At 42.9% G+C, this 22,381-nt stretch overlaps 1 protein-coding gene across 2 annotated transcripts in view; it reads right to left on the minus strand.

Annotated features, from left to right (window-relative positions):
- The window catches only part of flr (actin-interacting protein 1 flr), a 50,531-nt gene extending 28,384 nt beyond the window's left edge, over nt 1-22,147 (minus strand). The window contains exons 1-8 of one of the 2 annotated variants that reach the window (XM_065430174.2): nt 21,991-22,147; nt 20,508-20,629; nt 9,696-9,786; nt 9,461-9,608; nt 9,211-9,391; nt 1,567-1,644; nt 1,386-1,463; nt 1,208-1,299 (exon numbers count right to left, since the gene is read on the minus strand). In XM_065430174.2, the coding sequence (XP_065286246.1) occupies nt 1,208-1,299; nt 1,386-1,463; nt 1,567-1,644; nt 9,211-9,391; nt 9,461-9,608; nt 9,696-9,786; nt 20,508-20,629; nt 21,991-22,006 (806 nt within the window). In that variant the 5' untranslated portion in view covers nt 22,007-22,147. Of the gene's footprint in view, nt 1-1,207; nt 1,300-1,385; nt 1,464-1,566; nt 1,645-9,210; nt 9,392-9,460; nt 9,609-9,695; nt 9,787-20,507; nt 20,630-21,126; nt 21,146-21,990 lie in introns of those variants that run through there. The other variant, XM_065430182.1, reaches the window with a different exon arrangement.
- Nucleotides 22,148-22,381: the final 234 nt, after the last annotated feature.

The raw sequence follows: 22,381 nt of genomic DNA on the forward strand, positions 1-22,381 counted from the left end.
CCACAAATTAATATGGCCGATAGAACAACTATCCTTACTTCGTATAGCTGTCTACTAATTTGCTATCGCAATCGATGATTCGTCTTTCGGCCTAAACTGCAACTTTTTATTCCAAATTCACCATTAACCTTCCACGATAGGTCAAAATGGCTCAGGCCTCACCCATATGGGCATAAAAACAGATTGGAATAGTTTTATGTTGTACTGGCCCTGGAGCCAGAGACGCCTGTCCACTAAACTCGCTGTAGCGCATGCCCACCTACTTTCTAGTTCGCATGCAGCATCCTCAGCCTACCTTTTGTTGTTTTGCACTTCAGCTACGGATCACTTGGCCCATTCAACCGTATTCTAGCATGCTCTAAATACAGCCCCCCTGGCCGTGCGGACAGCAGCGACAACAGCCAAGAGTGGCCACACGTGCGGCGGCCACTTGCTGGAAGCGCGGAAAAGTCCAGTGTTATTAGCGAAAAAATTACGAGAAACACTGCGAGAGCCGCTGTCGCGTGGTATGCGGAATGTGAATGGCTGCACTCTTTTTTGGAGAACGAATCCACTTGCTGTTTGCAACCACTGTCGAAGCACATATGCCGGAGCCATTCTGGCCCAGCGTGGCGCAATTTAGGTCAATTATGTGTGTTAGGCGCAGTTTGGCACAGGAACTGGCATTTGTATCAAAATGGCACAACTGGCGCAGTAGTCCCACTCCTGACTTGTTATAACGAATCCACGTTTGACAAGAAAAGTACCTTCATTCTGTATAGTAATTCTCCATAGTAATATTAGCAAAAAAAACTAAGAATAAAAAATTTCTCAAGTATACCCAAAAGAAACTCAAGGGTGATGCATATGAAAGATCAGCAAAGGGTCTCCTGCTAATTTTGATCACCTGCCAACAGCTTTTCATGTCGATTACATGCCACATTAAGAACATTAAATTGCACATAAAAAATACAAAGATACTGTGACATTGTTCAGGCAAAACGCATATGCAAAATTTGTCATTGCAAAAACAATAACTTGCAGAAAACATGATACACAAGCTGAAACGAAGAATGTGGAATTAGAATAACACAAACATGTCCCAAATTTAAAATTTACAGAACTGGCATGTAGGCAAGGTTTGCAAAGCAGCTTGCTGTTCTAACACGAAAAATAGAGATGCAAGGAAGAGATCTCCACAACCAAGAAGAATAGAGAAAACACTTACGTGACAACTGATAATGTGCTTGCATCCCAGATCTTGCAGGTCTTGTCCCCAGATGCAGTGAGAATCTTGGTGTTGTCAGGACTCCAAGCGACCTGTAAGAAGTGCAAACCATAAGAGCAAACAAAATTACTATGGATTGAATACCCATTCTTTCGTAAACAAAAGTACCAATGCTTACAGCGTAGATGCCACCACTATGCGCTGGAGACCCAAATTCACCAACTTTTTCATATGTGCTGGCATTGTAAAGGAACATCTGAAAGAAAAACCAGAAATATGTTAGCACGCTGCAATACCAAAAATACTGACTAAAAAATTTATGCATGCATCATACCATAGTAGAGATAAACTAGGCTGACCTTTCCATCAAAGCCTCCACTTGCAAACAGTTCACCATTCGGTGAAAATCGAACAGACTGGACAAAACGAGCATGGTCCTGAGGAAGAGAAATTCCTGTTCAGTGTTTTTGAAAAGCAGAATACTGTTTGTTGTGCATATAGATTACATCACTACCACATATAATGAATGACACCACACCATCATTATCAGCCATATTAATCCAAAGTGAAAGAAACAACAAGAACTGATTAGCATAACTACATCAAGAGAAATGGTTCATACAAGTGTTCATATATGAGTGTTGCAGACTTCCGCTAACTTATAACCATGCCTGCCAACTTGAAGATTTGGAAATTCGCCAAACTATAGCGGCTGGGGGGGGGGGGGGGTGCGCAGTGTTAGGAATGGCCTGCTGAGGTGGCAACATTTTCTCAGCCAGCTGCAGCTGCGAGCGTTGCGAGCTTCCCCGAAGAGAACGTGGAAGCCTTCAACACCTGCCGCGGTGACTCATTTCGTAGGGGCTGCGAGGTCCCGCGTCAACAACCCCTCAGCGCCGCATGACTAAACGCTATCAGCTATTAGTGAAATCGCGAACGCCTTCACGGTTCGACTGAAGCAGGGGGATTTCCTGGAAGGAGATGCCTTGCGGTGCCTTTTCACGGGCCTTTGAAGATGCCAGACAATGGGCTGCGGCGGAGGCCACTGTGCGAGGTCCGCTCTGGAATTTAGAGGCGCCGGCTGGGGTCGGGCGTGACCACCTGGCTACGGGGACAACACGACAGCCGCGTTGCAAAGGTCAGCTCGAACGTTTTGTCTCACCTAGGGATCTAGGGAACATGAAATGTTTAAGAACAGCTGCTGTCGGCTGCTAGTGTGTGCTCCTCGTCGTGCTCTGTGCTTGTCGATGTACTCGTGAGCTGTGTGCTCGTTTGCTGTACGCTTTGTTTTGCGGGCTCCATTTGAGAGTCACGCTAGACAGTGTAAATGTATCCCATGTTCAAATGTAAATAACGTAAATAAATCCTGCTCGCCTAGTCCTGTCGCCCCAAGTTCCTCCGATCGTCCCACAAGCTCGATTGCGAATCTTATAGCGGCAGCACTTTTTTTTTAAGGGACTTACCTTTTGCGACAAGCTTACTCAGATTTTCACAACCGCAAGTGAAATCCATGTCTTGGAGAGTAAAGAGTGAAAACTCCACTGGGGCACAATTTATTTTTGCAATGATTTTGCAGTTACCGAATTTGCCTGCTTCAGAAACTTCTCCGTGTAGGTTTGCTCAAAGCAAGTACCACTCTGGTGCACTTTGACCATCAGCAGACTTTCGAGTGTTCTCTCATACACAGATGAGTAAAACTTCATTCGAGTTTTGTTTGCAGTGCTGAATATTCTCTCACATTCAGCATTGCTGCAGGGAATGGAGAGAATACCCAGCATAACCAGTGAAATTCTGTGGAACCTGAGTGATCCGTTGACACTTCAAACGCTTCCTAATTGTGACTACTGCACGTCGCACCTTGGCTCGTTCAATATGTTGACTGGAACCTGATATGCTTGCAAGTTGGCAAACTCGACTTCAAGTGCATCGATTGCTTCTTTTGATTCGCCACTCTGCTGGAATAGGATAGCAAGAAATACCATAACAAAATTATATACGCTGTTGAATGAAGCAGTTTCCAAAGCTTGTACTTGAGCAACTTCAGCCATCTTGAGATTGACGTCTTCTAGCGAGAATTTGTGGCAAATGTAATTGCATACTGCCGTTAAGTACAAATGTACAGCAGAGAAGAACTGCTCTCTCTCAATGCAGCTCAGTGCCTCAACCACAGAGTAGGTTGTGCTGCCAATGACTATGTCTTCATCACCTTTCTGGTTCTCTGCAGCTCCATAGTCAACTTCCAGCAATGAATGACATGCCTTGGCAACACCTGGGCGCACAAACCTAGTCAGGAGATCCTTGAAAAGGCAGTTTAAAATGCCCCTCAGTACCTGAATCTGAGGAGCTTGATGAAGGCAGTTTGCCTACTCAAAAAAGCGGTATAACATTTTGGAAAAAAAGACAGCATGCCCTGTTTAGCTCCAATGACAAAAAATAAAACAGGCGCCCCTCACGTCACGTGGCTGGCTTCCCCAGAATCCTTGGTATCAAGTTTGTTTTTTTGCTTGAGGTCCAGAATAAGCTCCTTTCCTCTTTAGCGAGAGTTCATCGCTGTCAGTGCTTTCTTTCCCCGAGGCCTGCAGCAGTCTTGTGAAGATGTGTAGCAGACTTTGGGGTCAGTGCAGGGTTTTGGGGGGTTTGTGAGGAAGTCTTCGGAATTTGGTACGACTCCAAAAACAAGCTCTGCTTGTTGCACTGCTTTGTGTCAGATACAAAACAGCTGAGTAGCGGTTTCCACTGGTCGAGCTGCCTCTTCAAACACTTTTCCAACGACAGCCAACGTGTCGGCGAATGCTTCAACATCTTTCTGACCTCGGCATCATGCATTTTTTTTAAACTCTATCTTTGTTTTGAGCTTTTTCTCTAGGTAAAAAAATATGTCAACCAAAGCCTCATCAACCTTTGAAGGAAGACATGAAGCTCCTTTTTGGGCGGCCAAGTTGATGAGATGGCATGGGCAACCAATCCCTATCAAACCTGGTTGATCCTCCCTCAATACAGTAGAAACACTGTTTTTCTCGCCGATCATGACAACGGCATTGTCCGAACACATAGCCAACAGGTTTCCAACAGGCAAATTCCGAGACTTCATCTCGTCCAGAACCAGATTTGCAATCTTGTGACACCGCGCTTCCCCTTGGATTGTCCCGAGGCAAAGAAGGCGGCTTTCATCTCTGCTTGTTTCTTTAATGAAATATGTTGCAACAATAGGGTAAAGCTGCGTATCCATTTTGTTACTGCCATCCACAGCGATTGAAAATACTTGCTGCTTTAGGGCATCCAGCAAAGGAGTCTCCGCATTGGTGGCCATTTCCCAAATAATTGAAATCGTCTTTGTTCGTCCACAGGCCTAGTGTTTCACTTCTTCGCACTTGGGGAACATCTTCCAGAAAATCGGTCCAGCATGATCGCTGACACTCAGCGGGATGTGTTCCAACTAAAAACTCAGTGAAGAGGCATTCTGCACGAATCACACTGAAGTCGTTGTCGCAGCGTACAAAACTTGCTAGGCTTGGCTGGCTGTCCGTAGCTCGCACGTATCCCTGAAGCTTCTTCGAAGCAATGTGGACCTTGATGTCAGACTTGCCGCCATGCAAGATGTTCACATCACAGGCACACATGGTGCAGAATCCGAACTTTTCCCCTTTCTTCGAGGGCACTAGGCACGGAAATTCTGCCGTGTACGATTTCAAAAACACTTGAAAGTACTGTCGGGGCTTCGAGCCCGCCATTGCACTGCAAAGCCGCTACAGGCCGGAGTCACACTGCGGGTGACGCGGCAGCTAGTCCCACAAAAGGCGAGTCCAACACTGCAGTGACTGAAGCTGACTGAAGTCCAAAGCCACGCGCCCGTGCAAACAAAGGCATCATCATCATCATCATCAGCCTGGTTACGCCCACTGCAGGGCAAAGGCCTCTCCCATACTTCTCCAACAACCTCGGTCATGTACTAATTGTGGCCATGACGTCCCTGCAAACTTCTTAATCTCATCCGCCCACCTAACTTTCTGCCGCCCCCTGCTACGCTTCCCTTCCCTTGGGATCCAGTCCGTAACCCTTAATGACCATCGGTTATCCTCCCTCCTCATTACATGTCCTGCCCATGCCCATTTATTTTTCTTGATTTCAACTAAGATGTCATTAACTCGCGTTTGTTCCCTCACCCAAGCTGCTCTTTTCTTATCCCTTAACATTACACCTATCATTCTTCTTTCCATAGCTTGTTGCGTCGTTCTCAATTTAAGTAGAACCCTTTTCGTAAGCCTCCAGGTTTCTGCCCCGTAGGTGAGTACTATCGGCCCTATCGAGCTTTGGAAATGGATTCGTGACCCCCCTAGTAGACGACAGAAATCACTACAACTTTGCAGCTGCTACTGATGATAACAGGCATACATATTGCCCTCTTGTGGCGGCGCAAGGTACCAGGCTGTAGTTTTACTACATTTTCACATTTTTTTCGCAAATAAAATGTTTTCCATAAAATTTCAAGCAAAATTCGTAAAATCGTAAGACTGCTCAAAATTAGTACTTCTTACAAAAAATTTGGAAGAGTTGGCAGGTATGCTAATAACACACAGATTAAAAATGTTTTTACATTTCTTTTTTCACATATCTTCAATGGTAACAGAACTAGGTGGGCTCCGGGAACTTTTTCTGTGCCAAAATGGCGTAAGTATGAGAAGGCACTTTGAAATCTGTGATGTCACATTTATGTGCTAGTGCTGAGGTTTCGACATGAAATTCAAAATAGGGAAGTTTGGTCTTTATTTTCTCCACTACTAATTTACCCTTATCTGTAAAAAAGAATGCAAATAAGAGTTTTGAAGTTATACTTCGCCAGTCTAGCCTGGCTTACTGTTGCTCTTCATTCCTTTAAAGAATCTGTAGACCATAGACCACCGCGAAGGATGTATGTGGTTCCACCTTTGTGTCCCGTCTTGAAGCACTGCTCTTTTTGTGATAATGAACCAACTAGCCCATCGGTCAACCTGTGTAGACCATCCCTTCAATAAATGCTGATTTTATACAGTTAAACTTCGATATACCGAACACAGATATATCAAATTATTGCATATGTTGAACACTTTCTATATCACCTGGAAAATTGCATGGATATTTAGTTTTTTATTTCGAACGGGGTTGGACGTCAAATGGATATATCGAACTTAGCCACCTCAGATCACATGCGCTTTGTTGACAGGCGGCGAGCTCTCCCGCAACACTCATGAATATAGCGGTGGCGCGATGGGCGTTCCTAACTGCTGTGCTCTATAGCTGCACACATCGATCGCGCCGAGGGCGCTATATATAAACATAGTGGCTTACACATGAGGTGGCTTGGCTAGTTCGTCAACGTCAACGACGCATTTCATTTGCCGCACTGACTCTTCTTCGGTGCCATGCTCTGCACCTGCCGTGCCTCACGAGAACTGGCGGTTGCACCGCTTCGTGGGCTCACTCACAGATGCCTTGGCAGATGCCACTTAATACTTTGTTATTGACAGTGTTTCAAATGCTTCGATTGATGGACGTGGAGATTGATGCAGAAGTATCGGCCAAACGAAGATGCTGCCGAGGTTGATCCCGCAAGCACTAATGTTGCCCCGCTACAGACTTCAACTGAGGCTGTAGCTGATTTGGCCCTTCTATGCCGCTACTGCGGCGCAATCGAGGGCACAGGCCTATCGCTTATGGATCGTTGAGACTAGGTTGAAGACTCCGTGTTTAAGTACGCGGCTGCCAATAAGAAGCAGGCTACACTGCTGCAGTACTTTCAGCCAAGTAAATAAATACTTTGTGTGAAGCTTCAAGTGAGAACTGCGCCACGATTGAGGCGTGATCAGGGATAGTTGTTCGGAGCGTGCATTCAGTAGCGCCGCGCGCGATTTGCCTAGACCACGCCAACTTTGCGCAGCTGATTAAGTTGAATCAACCGTGCGCTCCAAGCTGACAATGTCAGCACGGCCTAGGCCAACTGTGCGCAACGCAAGCGAACGCGCGCTCCAAACAACAATCTCCGATCCCGCCCTTGGTTCACTGATTGATTTGCAGAAGTTTTTGAGGCGCTTTTTATGTGATCGTATATATCGAATTCTGGCTATATGGAAACAATTTCGCGATCACCGCGCTGTTCAATATATCAAGGTTCGACTGTACATTCCCCGACAAGCATAAAAACGCCACTGCCATGATAGTCCAACTATTGCAGTAACAAAGATGGGACTCTGGAAAAAGCTTCACTATTACTAGCACTGCTGTCTAAACATGATACTGAGCCAAAAACTCCAATAAATTTCGCATGTTAGAACTCAGCTGTCAAATTTACCTGATTATCACCACCATCAGGCTATCTTTGACAAATTACTCGCTGCGATCTTCAATTACCCTTGTCTAACACTAGCGGATTCCAACTTACACCTGCAAATTTCCTACTTTCATCACCCCACTTAGTTTTCTGCCATTTTCAACTGTGCTTATCTTCCCTTGGCACCCAATCTGTAACTTTAATGGTCCGCCAGTTATATACCCTACGCATTACATGGCCTGCCCAGATCCATTTTTTTCTCTTAAAGGGCCCCTGAAACGTTCCAGACAAATTTTGTAGATGCGTAGGGTAGAGCTAAAGTTAATCATTTGCACCACAATTTGTGTGAAATGTCTCATATTAAGAAGGGCAGCGGATTGGGCGAGTTGGTGTTCCATGGTAACAATAAAATTCAAACAGCACTAGACGACAGGACCAGAAAGAGGACCGTGTTTGTCTCCTCCTCTTTCTGGCCCTGTCGTCTAGCGCTGTTTGAATTTTATTGTCTCATATTAAGAGAGCTAGAGACGATTACAAGTTACCCTCCCTTATAGTCATGCATTTTCTCCTCAACTCGTTTGCCGAGTGATTGGAGCTAAGCTCCGCCTTCGCTGGCTCTGCGTCATGATGGCACGTCGTGTCGTCAACTTGGGAGCGCGCGTGCAACGCCTCGCCAAACTCTCCGCCAGCTGCTTGGCAGCCAACCCCAAGCGAGAGTTGAAGCAGCGTGCATTGCGAGCATTCTATCGCAGCACTGAACGTGTCTGGTATTCTGGTAACCACAGGTGAGCTGGGCGGTTTGGCGGAACGGTGAAGGCATAAACTCAAGCTGATGAAGGAACTTAGCATAGACGTACGTGAGCTGCCTGATCGGTCTCCACGGTGCAACCACCGGTTGATGCAGAGCTTAACCAGCTAAACGAAGAGCTAATATTGCTCTAACCAAGTGTAAAACATTTTAAACATTTACAAAAACAATGTGTTAACGATTACACTCCTGTGAAACATTTACACCAGCAGCAAAGAAGAATACATTTCCTAACTGCTACTGTGTGTGGTTGAGCTCTGTGCCACCAGGTGGCTGCACCATACAGACCATTCACATTTGCGCTTCTGCTCATCCCGTGAAACAGCACGGTTAAGCGGCCAGGCCCTGTCTCCTTGCGCTTGCATTTACCCTAATACCGGACTCACGAAGCAATGGTAGAATGCAATGTTTGTACACTTTCCTTTTCAATGACAGCGGTAAGCTCCCAGTCACGATTTGGTAATTTTCCGTATGCACTCCAACCCATTTTTATTCTATAGATTTCCTTCTCATGATCACGGACCTCTTTGAGCATTTGACCTAGACAAAATGTAACCTCGAGAGACGTGGATGGTACATTTCTTCTACGCCAAATAAGGCAATGAACTTGACCTACATATTGACTGTATATTACATATTGTTCATTGTTCATGCACAGTGGATCAAATTATAGCTGTACATCATCAGTATGCTGCAGTGACTTTTTGCAAAAATGTAAATGTGGCTCAGGAAAATATCTGCAATGAGCTCAATTCACAAACAGCTACACTGGCACAAGTTGCCACTAGAGTAGCAAAAGCATACAATCCATTCATACTGGCTGCTTTAGATGCAGTGCTCTGCATTTGGTCGCCACAAGTTGAACTTGGAAATACAATAATTTTCTGTGCTTACACTGATTGTCAGCTTGTACTTGAAAGGAGGTCCCTCATAAATGCCAACAGTGTTGTCTTCACTGCCAGTGATGATGCGAAAGGGTCGTGTGGGCCGGAAGTCGCAGGAATTGATCTGTTTGCTGTGGCCACCAATCTCACCAACCGAGGTGCCTGTCTCGGCCATGAACACATGGCCAAACCTGCAAGTGACAAATGCCAACACATCTGTCAATCACTGCCACGCGTGAAACACAAGTGCCAGAAGTCACCTTTCACGACCTTCTCCCACAGCCATGATTCTCTGGCTGTCTGGAGACCATGCCAGGTCCTTGACAATACCAACAAACGGTTGAAACTCATTTTTCAAGATGTGCTCCTTTTGGATTGTGTCCCAAATACGGATTTTCCCAGTCTGATCTGAGAAAGGGGAAACAATGAAAGTAAGCATGGCAAGTAAAAGTAAACCATGCACTTGCACGAGCATGTAGTAATTTACAGACGTACCAGCTGAAGCAATATAGAACCCACTTGGCGAGTACTTGGCAACAGTTGTCATTTGGGAATGCTCCGTGTAAATGTCGCAGAGTGATGGGTTCTGAAAAGGCAAGAAAGGCTGAATGCGCCTACCATACTATGATTACTATTACTGCTTAGAACTTTGCATTCTTTTTTTTTTCTGATGCACTACATTGTATAAGTTTGAGGTGGTGTTAGTTCCCTAAACCTCATGTCCCATAAAAAGCAATTAGCAAGAGTGACTCAACCACATTCATAACAAAATTTTTCTTAAACTTGCCAGTCCCTTTGAATAGCTTGACCAATGATTCCAATGACAAATGATGGTTTTCCAGCTGAAATTGACATTTTTTGTGTATCTATTTAGCAAAATAAATTGTTCTTCTACAAGTGGCCAGTTTCTTTTATACAGTTTTCAGATTTTGATAAATTATTTCTTCATGGAGAAATGATTGTCAATTTCTAATATTTCCTTTGTGCTTGAGATGACACATTTACAATTTAACTATGCCCTCTTGCCATTTTAACAATTCTTGCCACTGCCAATGGGCTGTTTCACCATCCGGACCTCCCCTCAGGAGAAGCCTACAACCAGTGAACTTTTCCAAATTTTGTTGAGAACAATCCAGTTTCTATTAGCTCTATGCATTTGTCACGCCCGTGTTGAGTTTATGAGTTTCTGGTTTAAGCCTGTGCAATTCAATGCATGCTCACATTGTACTTGAATTGCCATTGAAATGTCACCTTACAGCAATCATACCGCTAAGCACTGTTTGATGTTTGTCAACATAAAGTGTGGCTCTTGTGAGTGCTAAGTTGCAGCTGACAGAAATTATCAGCCCAATCATCATTGTAAAATATTTTGCTTTACACTTCTTTTTGGAAGAGCTCCAGCAGTTTTGGTAGATACTTTTATACAATATGTACCGTAATTTATGAAGTTAATTAGAAAATGTTAGTTAATTATTTGAATATGAGTTTCAATTTCTCATGCAAGTAACGTCCGCCTATCTGAATAACCCAGTTCAAGGACTAGAATTATGTTATTTGGAACACACAATTTTTAAAATTTCCGTAAAACTTAAATATGATCACCCCTGTATGGGTCCATCTTACGCCAACTGTACCAACCTTGGCACACGACTATCTGCAATTTCTTATTAAAATTTTAGCCACTTGCTTACAACACAAAAAGTCATTCCAGAAAATAATTTTCCCACCAGAAATTTTTTTCACCAGTTCAAGCACCACCGCAACTTTCTCATAAGGCATGAAAGTATGCACCATAAAAGGCATTTCCACACATTTCTTCTATTAATGAAAAATCAAGACTATTTTTTCTTGTGAGGCTACAGATAGGCCTCACACCTAAAATTGTTTTAATCGAATACATGGCCTTACCTTGATTTTTTAGAAGCCGTTAAAAAGGGAGAAAATGGTCCATGTTTTGGATATTTTTTAATTGCTCATTACAATAACGTTTTATGCATTTTTACATGCTAGGTACCCAGGAGCTGTACTTTACGTAAAAAATGTTTTCAGGCAGATACATTGCGCAGCAATGCGCACAGGCGATAGTAAATACGATTAACTCGCTAACAATGTATAATTTCTTTTTACTCCTTTTTTTGGTAATTCCCTGTATCCTCCCCTCCCGCAATACTCCTTCGGGAGCTTGTGAGGTAAATGAATAAATGAATAAATAAAATAAGCACTCATTTTTTTGCTATGTTTACATGCCAATTGAACACTGAAAAAAACTAAATAAATTATATCATGGGGTTATATGTGCCAAAATCACAATCTGATTAAGAGGCATATCGCCGTGGGGGACTCTGGATGAATTTCGACCACTTGGGGTTCTTTAACGTGCACCTAAAGCTAAGCAAACTGATGTATTTGCATTTAGACCTCGTCGAAATGTGGCCACCATGGCCAGGATTTGATCCTGCGACCTCGTGCTTAGCAGGGCAACACCAAAGCCACTAACCAACAACAGCGGGTTAATTGAACACTGCGGTGAGCCTACTAGAAATATGCTAAATAGCACTTCTGATAGCACAGTGTGCTGTTTCTAAAGTGTGAAAGCTTTATCAAATCAATTTTGTTTGGGCAAAACAAGCTATTTTTGAAATTGTCTTCTGCTGCTCTCGAATTTGCATCTGTTTTGTGTAAGTAGCAAAACCTCTTGGCAGCAAATATATAATGTATGGACACGAGCGTTCATGCGCCAATAGAGGAAAGCATATAGGGAGCCTGCACTCCTTCCAAGTTCATTTCTTCACCACTGGGTGAAAAAAGTTTCGCTTCACAGCTATATATGAGTAGCCATGTCAGTCAAGCTTAAGTAAAACCCCATGTCGCTGTCTATTGTCGACCTCCTTGGCGTCTTCACACAGCACCAGACAGCACATCAACACGTATTGTTTGCTATACGACTATCTGAACTAAAAAGCTCAAGTTGTGAAAGGTGCAATAATTAACAGAAGTAAAGATCACATTAAGATAACTAGTTTTATGAAGAAGTGTATGCATTTGGGCTGGTTGGCAGGGGCGTAGCCAGGCGGGGGCTTATGGGGCTGCAGCCCCCCCTCCCCCCAAAATTTTTTCGGGCTATCATGCACCGCCGCCCAAAACAACCCCCCGAACACCGGAAATCATTTTGGATTTTGTCTAGAATGTCTTTTTCACACTCCAAAGGACATTTCAGCGCGAACAATGTGAAATCGGGCTGGATTTCGTGGCAATGGCCATGCACCGGGAGTCACATAACGCAAGAAGTCTATACGAGCACAAAGTTTCAAGGGCGTTTTGATGGAGAGCGGGCTTGTCGCGGCATCTCACGGAGGCCGCGTAATAAACAGAGCGCATTGATTTCAATTCCGATACTTTATGGGTATAAAGTTCTCAAACTTTTGATGTGAAAGGTGCATTGACATTCCTGAAATCGTGTTTTAGATTTTCAATAATGGAATATTGTGGGTTTAATGTTATAAACATTTGACGCCAAAGGTGCATTAACTTTTCTAAAGTCGTACATCGGACCATACAACGAGACAAGCCAAATAAACACACTATCAGACAAGTTGGCAAAGCACGCAGCGAGGTCCGGTGAGACTAAGGGTTGTGGTGGTTCATTTGTGCCGTCATGTCACAGAAAAGAATATCAACATTCTTTTTTCCACCTGCGCCAACGCATCCATGTCAAGACAGTAAAGCCAGCAAAGGTAACTACGTTCTTATTTATTTTTCTACTTTGACTTTTATTCGCGAGGACACATTGAGCCTCTTCCAATTTTCTTGTTCACGCTACCTGCGGGTTGCCAGAGCCAGCCAGCTAGCTAGAGCGCATATGTTTTTCTCATGTTGCCTCGACCACCGCGTGGCGCACTTCAGTGCGCGTTCATTTTTGTCTGGGGCCGAGTTAATTTTTGCCTGGCAGAATTTTTGACGCCTTCTGGCTATTAGACAAGTAAAAGAAACAATAGTCACTCACCGCCATCACTGTGGAGACTCGAAGGATTGTGATCTGTGAATCTGTGATTGCCCAACGTATTTATTTGCCTCTTTTGACGCGTTATATACAGTGACGTTTTCTTAGATATGTAGATTTATAGGAGACATATATTTAAATATCTTGTTGCGAGGTTTTGTGTAATGTGGATTGAACTTTGTTTCCCATAACACTTTTTTGCCCTTTATCAAGCAGTATCTTCGCATTTCTAATGTACTAGGGCGAGTCAAATGAAAGAGAGCCAATTCGCCCCGCGAAATTCATTATGTGCCAGGCATACACGTAGCACACACAGGCACCTCTCATTTAGAAAAGTGACATGCAGGTGCAAGGATAAATATTGTTTAATGCTCTCATACACTGCGCTAAACATAGATGGGTGACATAACGGATGCTCCAAAGGCTGACCACCTTTAAATAAAGTGCCACATTTGTCATATATTTGCATTCGCTCACTTTCATTTGGCTCCCCTCGTATATTTTGCAGAACTCCTGCTTTTTAAGTGCTCTCTGTTGCGACTATAATTTCGGTACAATTACTCGCAATACACGACCGGTGACAGCTCCTCCTGGGCAATACATTGAAACGAAGGACAGCATCACTGATATTTTTCCTTGGCCGTTGTATAATGTACAAAAATCTAAGCAAGCTTCTCGCATGACAAGTGTCATTAAAATATCTGTCCTCAACTTTTTCATTTCATGGCCTTTACATTTTTCATATCAGCGGCATGCACTGCTTTGCTGGTTTCGAACTTATATAGTTCTAAAGTTCGTATGATATTTTCTTTACTTATTAATTAAACAAAACAAGTGGAAGCATTGATATGAGTTATGTTGGGCACAATTTTTGGGACATACAAGTATATTCTTTCATGAAAGAAATACATATTTTACTTGTCTTGACAGTGCGTAGCGTTCAAAAATTCGTTTGCAGCATCGTTGGCATTTGCAATGCAGTTATTATTCATGTATTTGATCCCTTGACAAATTCTATAAGGAGGAGGTGGAGCTGTAACGTCAGTCACCCCCCCTCCGTATGAAATTTCTGGCTACGCCACTGCTGGTTTGTTCATGATTCCGAGCAGAAAACAGCGCTAAACAACTGGACAAAGAGAGGGACACAGACAACAGTGTTGATTAACAACTATGCGTCTTTATTCTTTCCATCAGCATATATATACTCCACGGTATCTCAAAGCACAGAATCAACAGAATTCAGCATGCCCAGGGGCGAAAATTGCAATTCATGCGATAGGAAGGCAATCTCCTTCAGAAGGAGAGAAATGGAGGGAAGGCTTACACATGCTTCACCGCTATTATGAATGTGTAAAGTTTTGGAAATAAGACGTGCGTGGTCATCGCGGTATTTTGACAGATAGGTCACATCTTTAGGACGGCTTGCAGCCGCATTCATTGCAATGCAGTGATGACTATCTCTAGCTCGTTTTTGAACTTTGTTTGAGTGTTCACACATGCGGTCATTGATGCACTGCCATTCTAGGCAACTTCAAGGAAGTGCACAGAGTGGCTCCTGTGAAGGTGAAAACAAGGGCCGTTCAGCTTTGTGAAAAATCTGGACTCTCGAAACTGGCCTGCTCCATAAAAGCCTGCAAAGGAACCAGTCTGTATTTTTCAGCATCGAGACTCACAAGGAACCGGGCCCTTTTCGCGCCATTGTTTCCGAGCGTGGAACCTGGCAACGACAAGTGGGAGTGTTCCTGCAAAAGTTTTTGTGCCTCCTCAACATTGGTGACCCCTTCCTCATATAAAGACGCCAGGTATTGTCTCCATCATTCTCCGTGAGGAATGTCCTAAGTCTGTCCGAGTTTTTTCAGTGGACATCAAGGACTTATATTACTCTTTGCCTCAAGAAGATGTATGCATCGAAGTTGGCTATTGCATTGGCAAATACAGCGTTCTTAAGTTTCAGAATGCATGTGGTATCAATGTCGACAGGTTTTTAGAGTGCTTAAGGTTTTACATGCTTTCTACTTTCCTCTCCATGGAGGATAAGCTTTCTATACAAAAGAAAGGTGTGTGCGTCGGCTCATGTATAGCCCCTGTTCTTAGCGACATTTTATGGGCCAGCTATGACCGCAATCTTAGAACTAAGCTCAGCCAGATAAGCACTGTAAAATTGATGTGATACGTTGATGACTTTTCAATTTTTTTTACAATACTAACACTACTGCGTGCAGCCTGCTGCTGCTGTAATATTTGATCTGTTACACATAGTTTTAGAGTCTTTTGAATTGACCACGGAGCATCCGTCAGACAACAAGCTGCGTTTCTTAGACTTGGAGCCATCCTTCTTAAAGCAATCATGCATGTTGGGGTTATGGTCCGTGGTCCCATAAGATCCTTCTTCCCTTTTCCTCTGCGCACTCAAAGATAGTTAAACCCGGTATCGCAAGATTTTGCATAAGGCGGCCCTCATCAGGTGTTGTGACCGCCAAGTAGATGCAAGCTTTGAATTGCAAATAGCCAGGCTGAAGCTCGCAGGTTTTCCATTACCGCTTTTAACTAGCATCGCTGAAAGCCTTACAACAAGCCTTAAAAGAAAGCAATCGGCAGCTACTCAATCTGATAATCGCTCATGACAAATGGTTGTGGTTATCCCATATGTGCACCAGGTTGCGCATAACCTCAAAAAGGTTGCCAGCAGGGCAGGCGTTAGGTTGCTATTCACTGCCAGAAATAAGTTAGGTAGCCCGTGCCATCAAGTCAATCGGGTGGCCGAGAACAACAAAAAAAAGTTGTAAAAAGTAGCACAGGCAAAGGTTTGTTGTTGACTGTTGTGACTGTGTGGTTTATGAGAGTCCTCTTTCATGCAAGCGTACTTATATCGGTGAAACGGGGCAGTGCATCAATGACCGCATGCGCGAATACTCAAACAAAGTTCAAAAACAAGCTAGAGATGGTCAAGTATCACTGCATTGCAATGAATGCGGCTGCAAACCATCTTCTAAATAAGTGACCTACTTGTCGAAATATTGCGATGACGGCGCACGTCTCATTTCCGAAGCGTTCCACATTCATAATAGCGGTGAAGCACATGTAAGCCTTCTCTCCATTTCCCTCCTTCCGAAGGAGATTGCCTTCCTATTGCATTAATTGCAATGTTTGCCCCTGAGCATGCCCAATTCTGTTGATTCTATGCTTTGAGATAGCGGTGGAGTATATATATGCTGACTGAAACGATAAAGACATTCGGTTGCTAGTCAGCGCTGTTGTCTGTGTCCCTCTCTCTGTCCTGTTGTTTAGCAACTGTTTACAGCTCATAATTTTATGAGTCAACAGAATTCTGATTGAATGTTCCTGCGGAGTGACGTTACGCTTTCCAAGGTTGAATTCCAAACAAATTGCCTAATGTAAATATGGGCAAAGCTATAATACGCACATTGACAATAAAATATTTTCCTGCAGTGTGTGGGAGAGAGGGGTCTTTTCGTTCCTTCTATGTGTGCCGTTACCATTGGCGCTTCATTTTTTTTTAAAGCTAGGCACCAACTAACCCCACAACGTGTTTCATCGGGTGCTCCCTGTTTTTGTTTTTTCAGTCACTTACCGAAGTGTGCTAACACCTTAAAAAATTTTCGTTCTTTCATTCTTTACCGTCATAGGGCTTTGTGTTTTTGGTTTAAACTGCAAACAACAAAACAAAATATGGAGAATTTTCCCGGGAGCATGATTTTATTAAAAAGTGGACATTGCAAGCAAATCGACTAGACAATGACACTCAGCGTGAAGCTGTGTCGCTACAGCTGCTTGGATACAGAGCTTCGCGAGGTGAAGGTGACATGACAGCCTATTACCCGAAGCTTGTCGCTCGAGCAAAAGGAGCAGCGGGGAGGGGGATCTCTGATCAATGCAGTCTTCTCGCTGCGGCCGCTGCGGCGCATGAACCAGGGAAGAGCACTGGTGGCAATGTGGCGTCCCATCTACCTATTGCTTTTTTAATTCGTTGGTGCTCTTATTCTATTTGTGTTCGAATATCAAATGCACTCACGGTTCATTCCTACAAATTCACATTGCCATGTGGGCACTGGCTCCATACTTGACCGATACCCTAAAGCTTTGTTATTTTGTGTATTGGATACAACTGCAGTGATGCAGAGGGCGATGTGCAGTTATACTACCCATTCTAGTCTAAAAGAACATTGTGAACTAGATATACAGCTATAGTGAATGATAACTTGAAAGTAAAAAATTATATGCCCCAAAATTTCAGTTAGTGTTTATCTACAAAATTATGTTTGCTGAACAAAAAAAATGAACTTTTGTGTTTTAAATGAAAACTGAAAAAAGCACTTCAAATTATGAGAAAATAAAAGCCAATGAGGCTGATGTCTCACACAGCATAGCCCTATATAACATAAGAACAGTCCACAAATTAAAAAAAGCATTTGCTTCTATTTCATTTCTTTATTAATTTTTTTCTATTTAGAGGACAATGGCTTCGTACTGTAGTGAAAAACTCGTTTCACACGGTACCTTCCGAGAACACAGCTGCACCCCAATCCTATTGTTGCTACAAGCCATACTTGCTGTTGCGTGTCATTCTCAACATGAATGAATACAACACAAGCATTCAAACTGTATGACATATTTTCCCAGGCACAATGACAGAATAACAAAATGCCTTTCTTTTGCCGTTTTTTTTTTTTGATGATCTTCTTAGGCTAAGTACACTTAAACATCACGGGACGTGACACTACAAAAGCCTAACGGCACTCGGCAGGAACGTTCAGACAAGATTGTATTGACTCGTAACATTAGTTATCTTAACATGTTAATTATTTCACCTTTCACAAGCTGCTCATAAATTTAGTTATCCTAACGTGTTAATTACTCCACCTTTCACAACCCAAGCTTATTAATGCAGGCTGTCATACAGCAAACACATAGGGGTTGATGCATTTTCCAGTGCAGTGTGAAGACGACAAACAGGTCAACAACATACAGCGACATGGGTTTGAAATTGTGCTCAACTGACGTTGCTTGTATATATCGGTGGAGAAATCTTTTTGTTTCTAGCAGCAAAGAAATCAAATTAGGAGTAGTACGGGCTGCCCATATGCATTCCTCTATCGGCACATGAATGCTTGTGTCCATACACTATATATTTCCAGCAAAGAGGCTTTGCGGCTACAGATGAAACAGGTGCAAATTTCGAAGACAGAGAGAGACAATTTATAACATTATTTTCTTGCCTAAGACAAAAATTAATTTCATAAGACGTTCTCAGTTTAGGAACAATACACAGCGTTATCAGAAACACTACTTAGTGCATGTTTACTAGGATTGCCTCAGTGTTCAACTTGTGCTAAAAAATTAGCTATTTTCGTATTAATCGTAGCTTGTGTACACTGCTATGCAATATATCGGCCTAAAAACAATTTTTGTGTAAAGCACAGCTCCTGGGCACATAGCTTGTAAAAATTTTAAAAATGCTTTTCTATTAAGCCATATTTTTTTCACATCCCAAATAGGGACCAATTTTCCCTTATTTAAAGGCTTATAAAAAATGGAGGAAAGGCCATGCATTCGATTAATGGAATTTTGGGTGTAAGGCCTAACTTTAATCTCTTGATCAGAAATTGACTTTTTTTTTGTTAATGGAACAAAGTTTGTGACATCTTTTATGGCGTGTACTGTAATGCCTTACAAGAACGTTCGAGAAAATATTTTTTCAGGAATATATTACATGGAATGACTTTCCGTATTCCACACAAGCACTTCTATTTTTTTCAGAAAGAAAGCGGAGATGATCTGGCACCAATGTTGGTACAGTTGGTGTGGAATGACATTATATTTAATTATGGGGTTTTACGTGCCAAAACCACTTTCTGATTATGAGGCACGCCGTAGTGAAGGACTACGGAAATTTCGATCACCTGGGGTTCTTTAACGTGCACCTAAATCTAAGCACACGGGTGTTTTCACATTTTGCCCCCATCGAAATGCGGCCGCCTTGGCCGGGATTCGATCCCGCGACCTCGTGCTCAGCAGCCCAACATCAGACATTATATATATATATATATATATATATATATATATATATATATATATATATATATATATATATATATATATATATATATATATATATATATATATATATACGCACACACACCTTTTATTACTTCATTTTATGAAGAGAGACTTGCAGTGTAATCTTTAACATTCACTCAGTGTATGTATAGCAGAACTCAGAAGCTGAATACATTTCTGGGCAAATCCTGAATTTTGCTCACTTATCAGTAGTTTCAGAAGGCTAAAGCTCCAAGCATTAATTAGCAAGTTTTTGAAAGCTTGAGTTGATGTTTTCTCACTTTTAAGCAAAGTAAACAGCTGTATGAAAATAAAAAGGAAAAATAAGCACAAGAATAAACAAGGTCAAGCAAGCACACTGGGCAAGTGCTAGCATACTAGCTAATATTGCAGTAAGCAGACCAATATATACATCACACAGCCACTTGGACATGCAAAGATGCATTGGTCTCTTGAATATACATGGTTGATTTTTAGTTCACAGCGATTTTGAAAAGCATTAATTTTATGCAGACAATATGTAAATGGGACACAAGAGCCAAAGGTACAGTGGTGCATATGTATATTAAAGGGACACTAAAGCGAAACAATAAATCAGTTTAGACTGATGAAGCATTGTTTGAGAACCCTGCAGGCAGTTATTTAAAAAAAATAGTTTGATTATTAGATGAGAAAATGAAGGTCAAAGTATCAGTATTTGAATTTCGTGCCGAAACCCCAGCGCCGGTACGTCAGCGTGACGTCAGGGATGCCAAAGTATGTTTTCGCATTTGGGCCGCGTTGGCTGAATAAAGGTTTCCGAAGCTTGCCATGTTTAATATTTGGTTCCTTTAGAACACAATGTAGTCAATCTGTACTGTTATATATAATTAGTAGGCCCTAGAAGCTGCTATCAAAATCCAAGACGTCACAGCCCCTAGGGGCGGGAATTTAAGTAGGCGTCGCCACCCGTATTTCGTTCATGCGCTTTTTCTGGCTTACCAAACGTCTTATCATTGTAAAAGTGCTGTTTTTGGTGTTGTAGAACGGTAATTTACTGATGCAGAATAAATAGTTTTTCACTTTAATGTCCCTTTAATGTGGACGACAGGATCAGTTCATCTTGTGCATCATTATACTTTCACAGAGTGCTTTCTTGCAAGTATGGCAAGACCATATCCCCGACAGTACAGTGCTATTTTTTAAAGTGCAGGCATTAACACATGTGAATGAACTGAATGAATACTCACAGCAATATCTCTAATGATCACACTGTTCCCATTTGTGTACAAAAAGTTTTTCCCTTTTGGGTCTCCCCCAAGGACCAGAGGCATGCCACGCTGAGTGCGCGGCAGCGTGGCAAATGTGCTTCCTGAAAATGTGCAACCATTGGTAGTGAATATAGGGTGAACATGAAATTGCAAACTATAATGTGGCATGTAAACACCTGAACATTCTATTCCAAGCTTGCATTAACAATACCACAGTCATGAAGGTATTCACATATATATAGTTTGGACACCAATTAGTAAGAAGCAAAGAATAACCCAATATCTGAACTTTCAGACTTCAGAAGTACAACAAATACTTGCTCCTGACGTAATTCGACACAAGCAACCTCATATGGTGTCATTCAATGTTAACTAGGGAAATGCTTAAGTATTCCAATTATTTCCGGAATACTTACTTAAACATTTCCCTAGTGTAGAAAATGAAATGAACCAAATTTTTTTGACTAGTCAAGAAAAAAATCTAATTTAACATGAAACACAAATTCATGCGAAGAAGGCGATATTTTATTAGTGCAACAATAATCACAAGAAATTATTTTTCTAACTTCATAAAGTAGGATATTGATACAAAACCCACCAGTCAAAGTAATCGAGCACGCATCTCAGTCTCGTTCCGATATTTACGGTACGCAAACCACGTTCTCAATAACTCGCACCACTATACCAGCTGCATATGAGGAAATGTGCTAGAAATCGCATCGCCATGCGTTAAATGCCGATGTGCTCCCGATCGGTATCTTACCGCACGCCCCCCGGAAATAGTAGCAGAGTCGTTAAGCGGCGCGAAACGCTTGCTAATTATTTACATGAACTGAGCGTGATAGCCAGAAGTGCACGCATCCAAGGTGACGGCTTCCTTCCATAGTAGGCAAGCGGAAGCCGGCTCGGTACAACGATGATTCATAGCTTCGGTGTGGCCAAGCAATAAAGTCATATTGAAACTTATCAATGACTGCAAAAAGCGCAGAAAACACAAAAAGCGCAGAACATGTTGCAACGCAGCCTTCATTGAATTTGTACCGGAACTAACGATGGAAGAGTGACAAGCGTGCTCGTTAGTTGACCGCCTTCTGCCGACAATAACTTTGCTCTGTCGAACGAAAGAAAGTAAATATACACAATGCGCATGCAGCCAGCCGCGAAAGGGCGTTTTGAGACATCAGACAGCGACAAAGAGTGAGCGCTGCAAATGAAACGCAAGCTCGATGCGGCTAGACAGAGAACGACTGCAAAACAGCTTGAACAGAAGCTCGGCTCTCAAATGTCTTGGTGCCGTTTTTGGCACCTCGGGCCGCGCCGGTTCACCGGGGTGCCGGGTAGACAGGACCTTTCGAAGTGTCGCCGTTGCCATGCACTACGAACAGCTGGAGTTAACCGAAGCATGCGCAGCAAACAAGCGATTGATTCAAAAAGCCTTAATAAACATGCAAGTAAAACTTACTGTTTTTGTACGACATTCTTTCAACTCGGCGCACCGCGTATGCAACACCTCCCTGGCCGCTTTAGCGGAACCGGAAACGCAGCACCCCACCTATTCCCGCGTCACTTGTGCACGCTTGTGGGGGAGGTCTGGGAGGCGGCCTGCGAGGCGGTTTCGATTTCACTGCCAACCCGAGTCCGTTTCAGAGTGGCGCCAAAAATAGGGCCTACTCCGTCCCATAAATAAAAAACTTAGCTGCTACATGTCAAGGTGTCTTCTCTTACAGAGTCCTTGACACTTGCGGCCACTTTTGTCTTTCTTTTGGCCTCGGCAGATAAGGAGCAGCGTTCTTTACTTGTTGAGTGTTTCGATCAGCTGGGCCCCTGAATGCTTGGAAAAGCATGCGCTGCAT

Source organism: Dermacentor albipictus, chromosome 1, assembly GCF_038994185.2.
Source record: "Dermacentor albipictus isolate Rhodes 1998 colony chromosome 1, USDA_Dalb.pri_finalv2, whole genome shotgun sequence".
NCBI lineage: Eukaryota > Metazoa > Arthropoda > Arachnida > Ixodida > Ixodidae > Dermacentor > Dermacentor albipictus.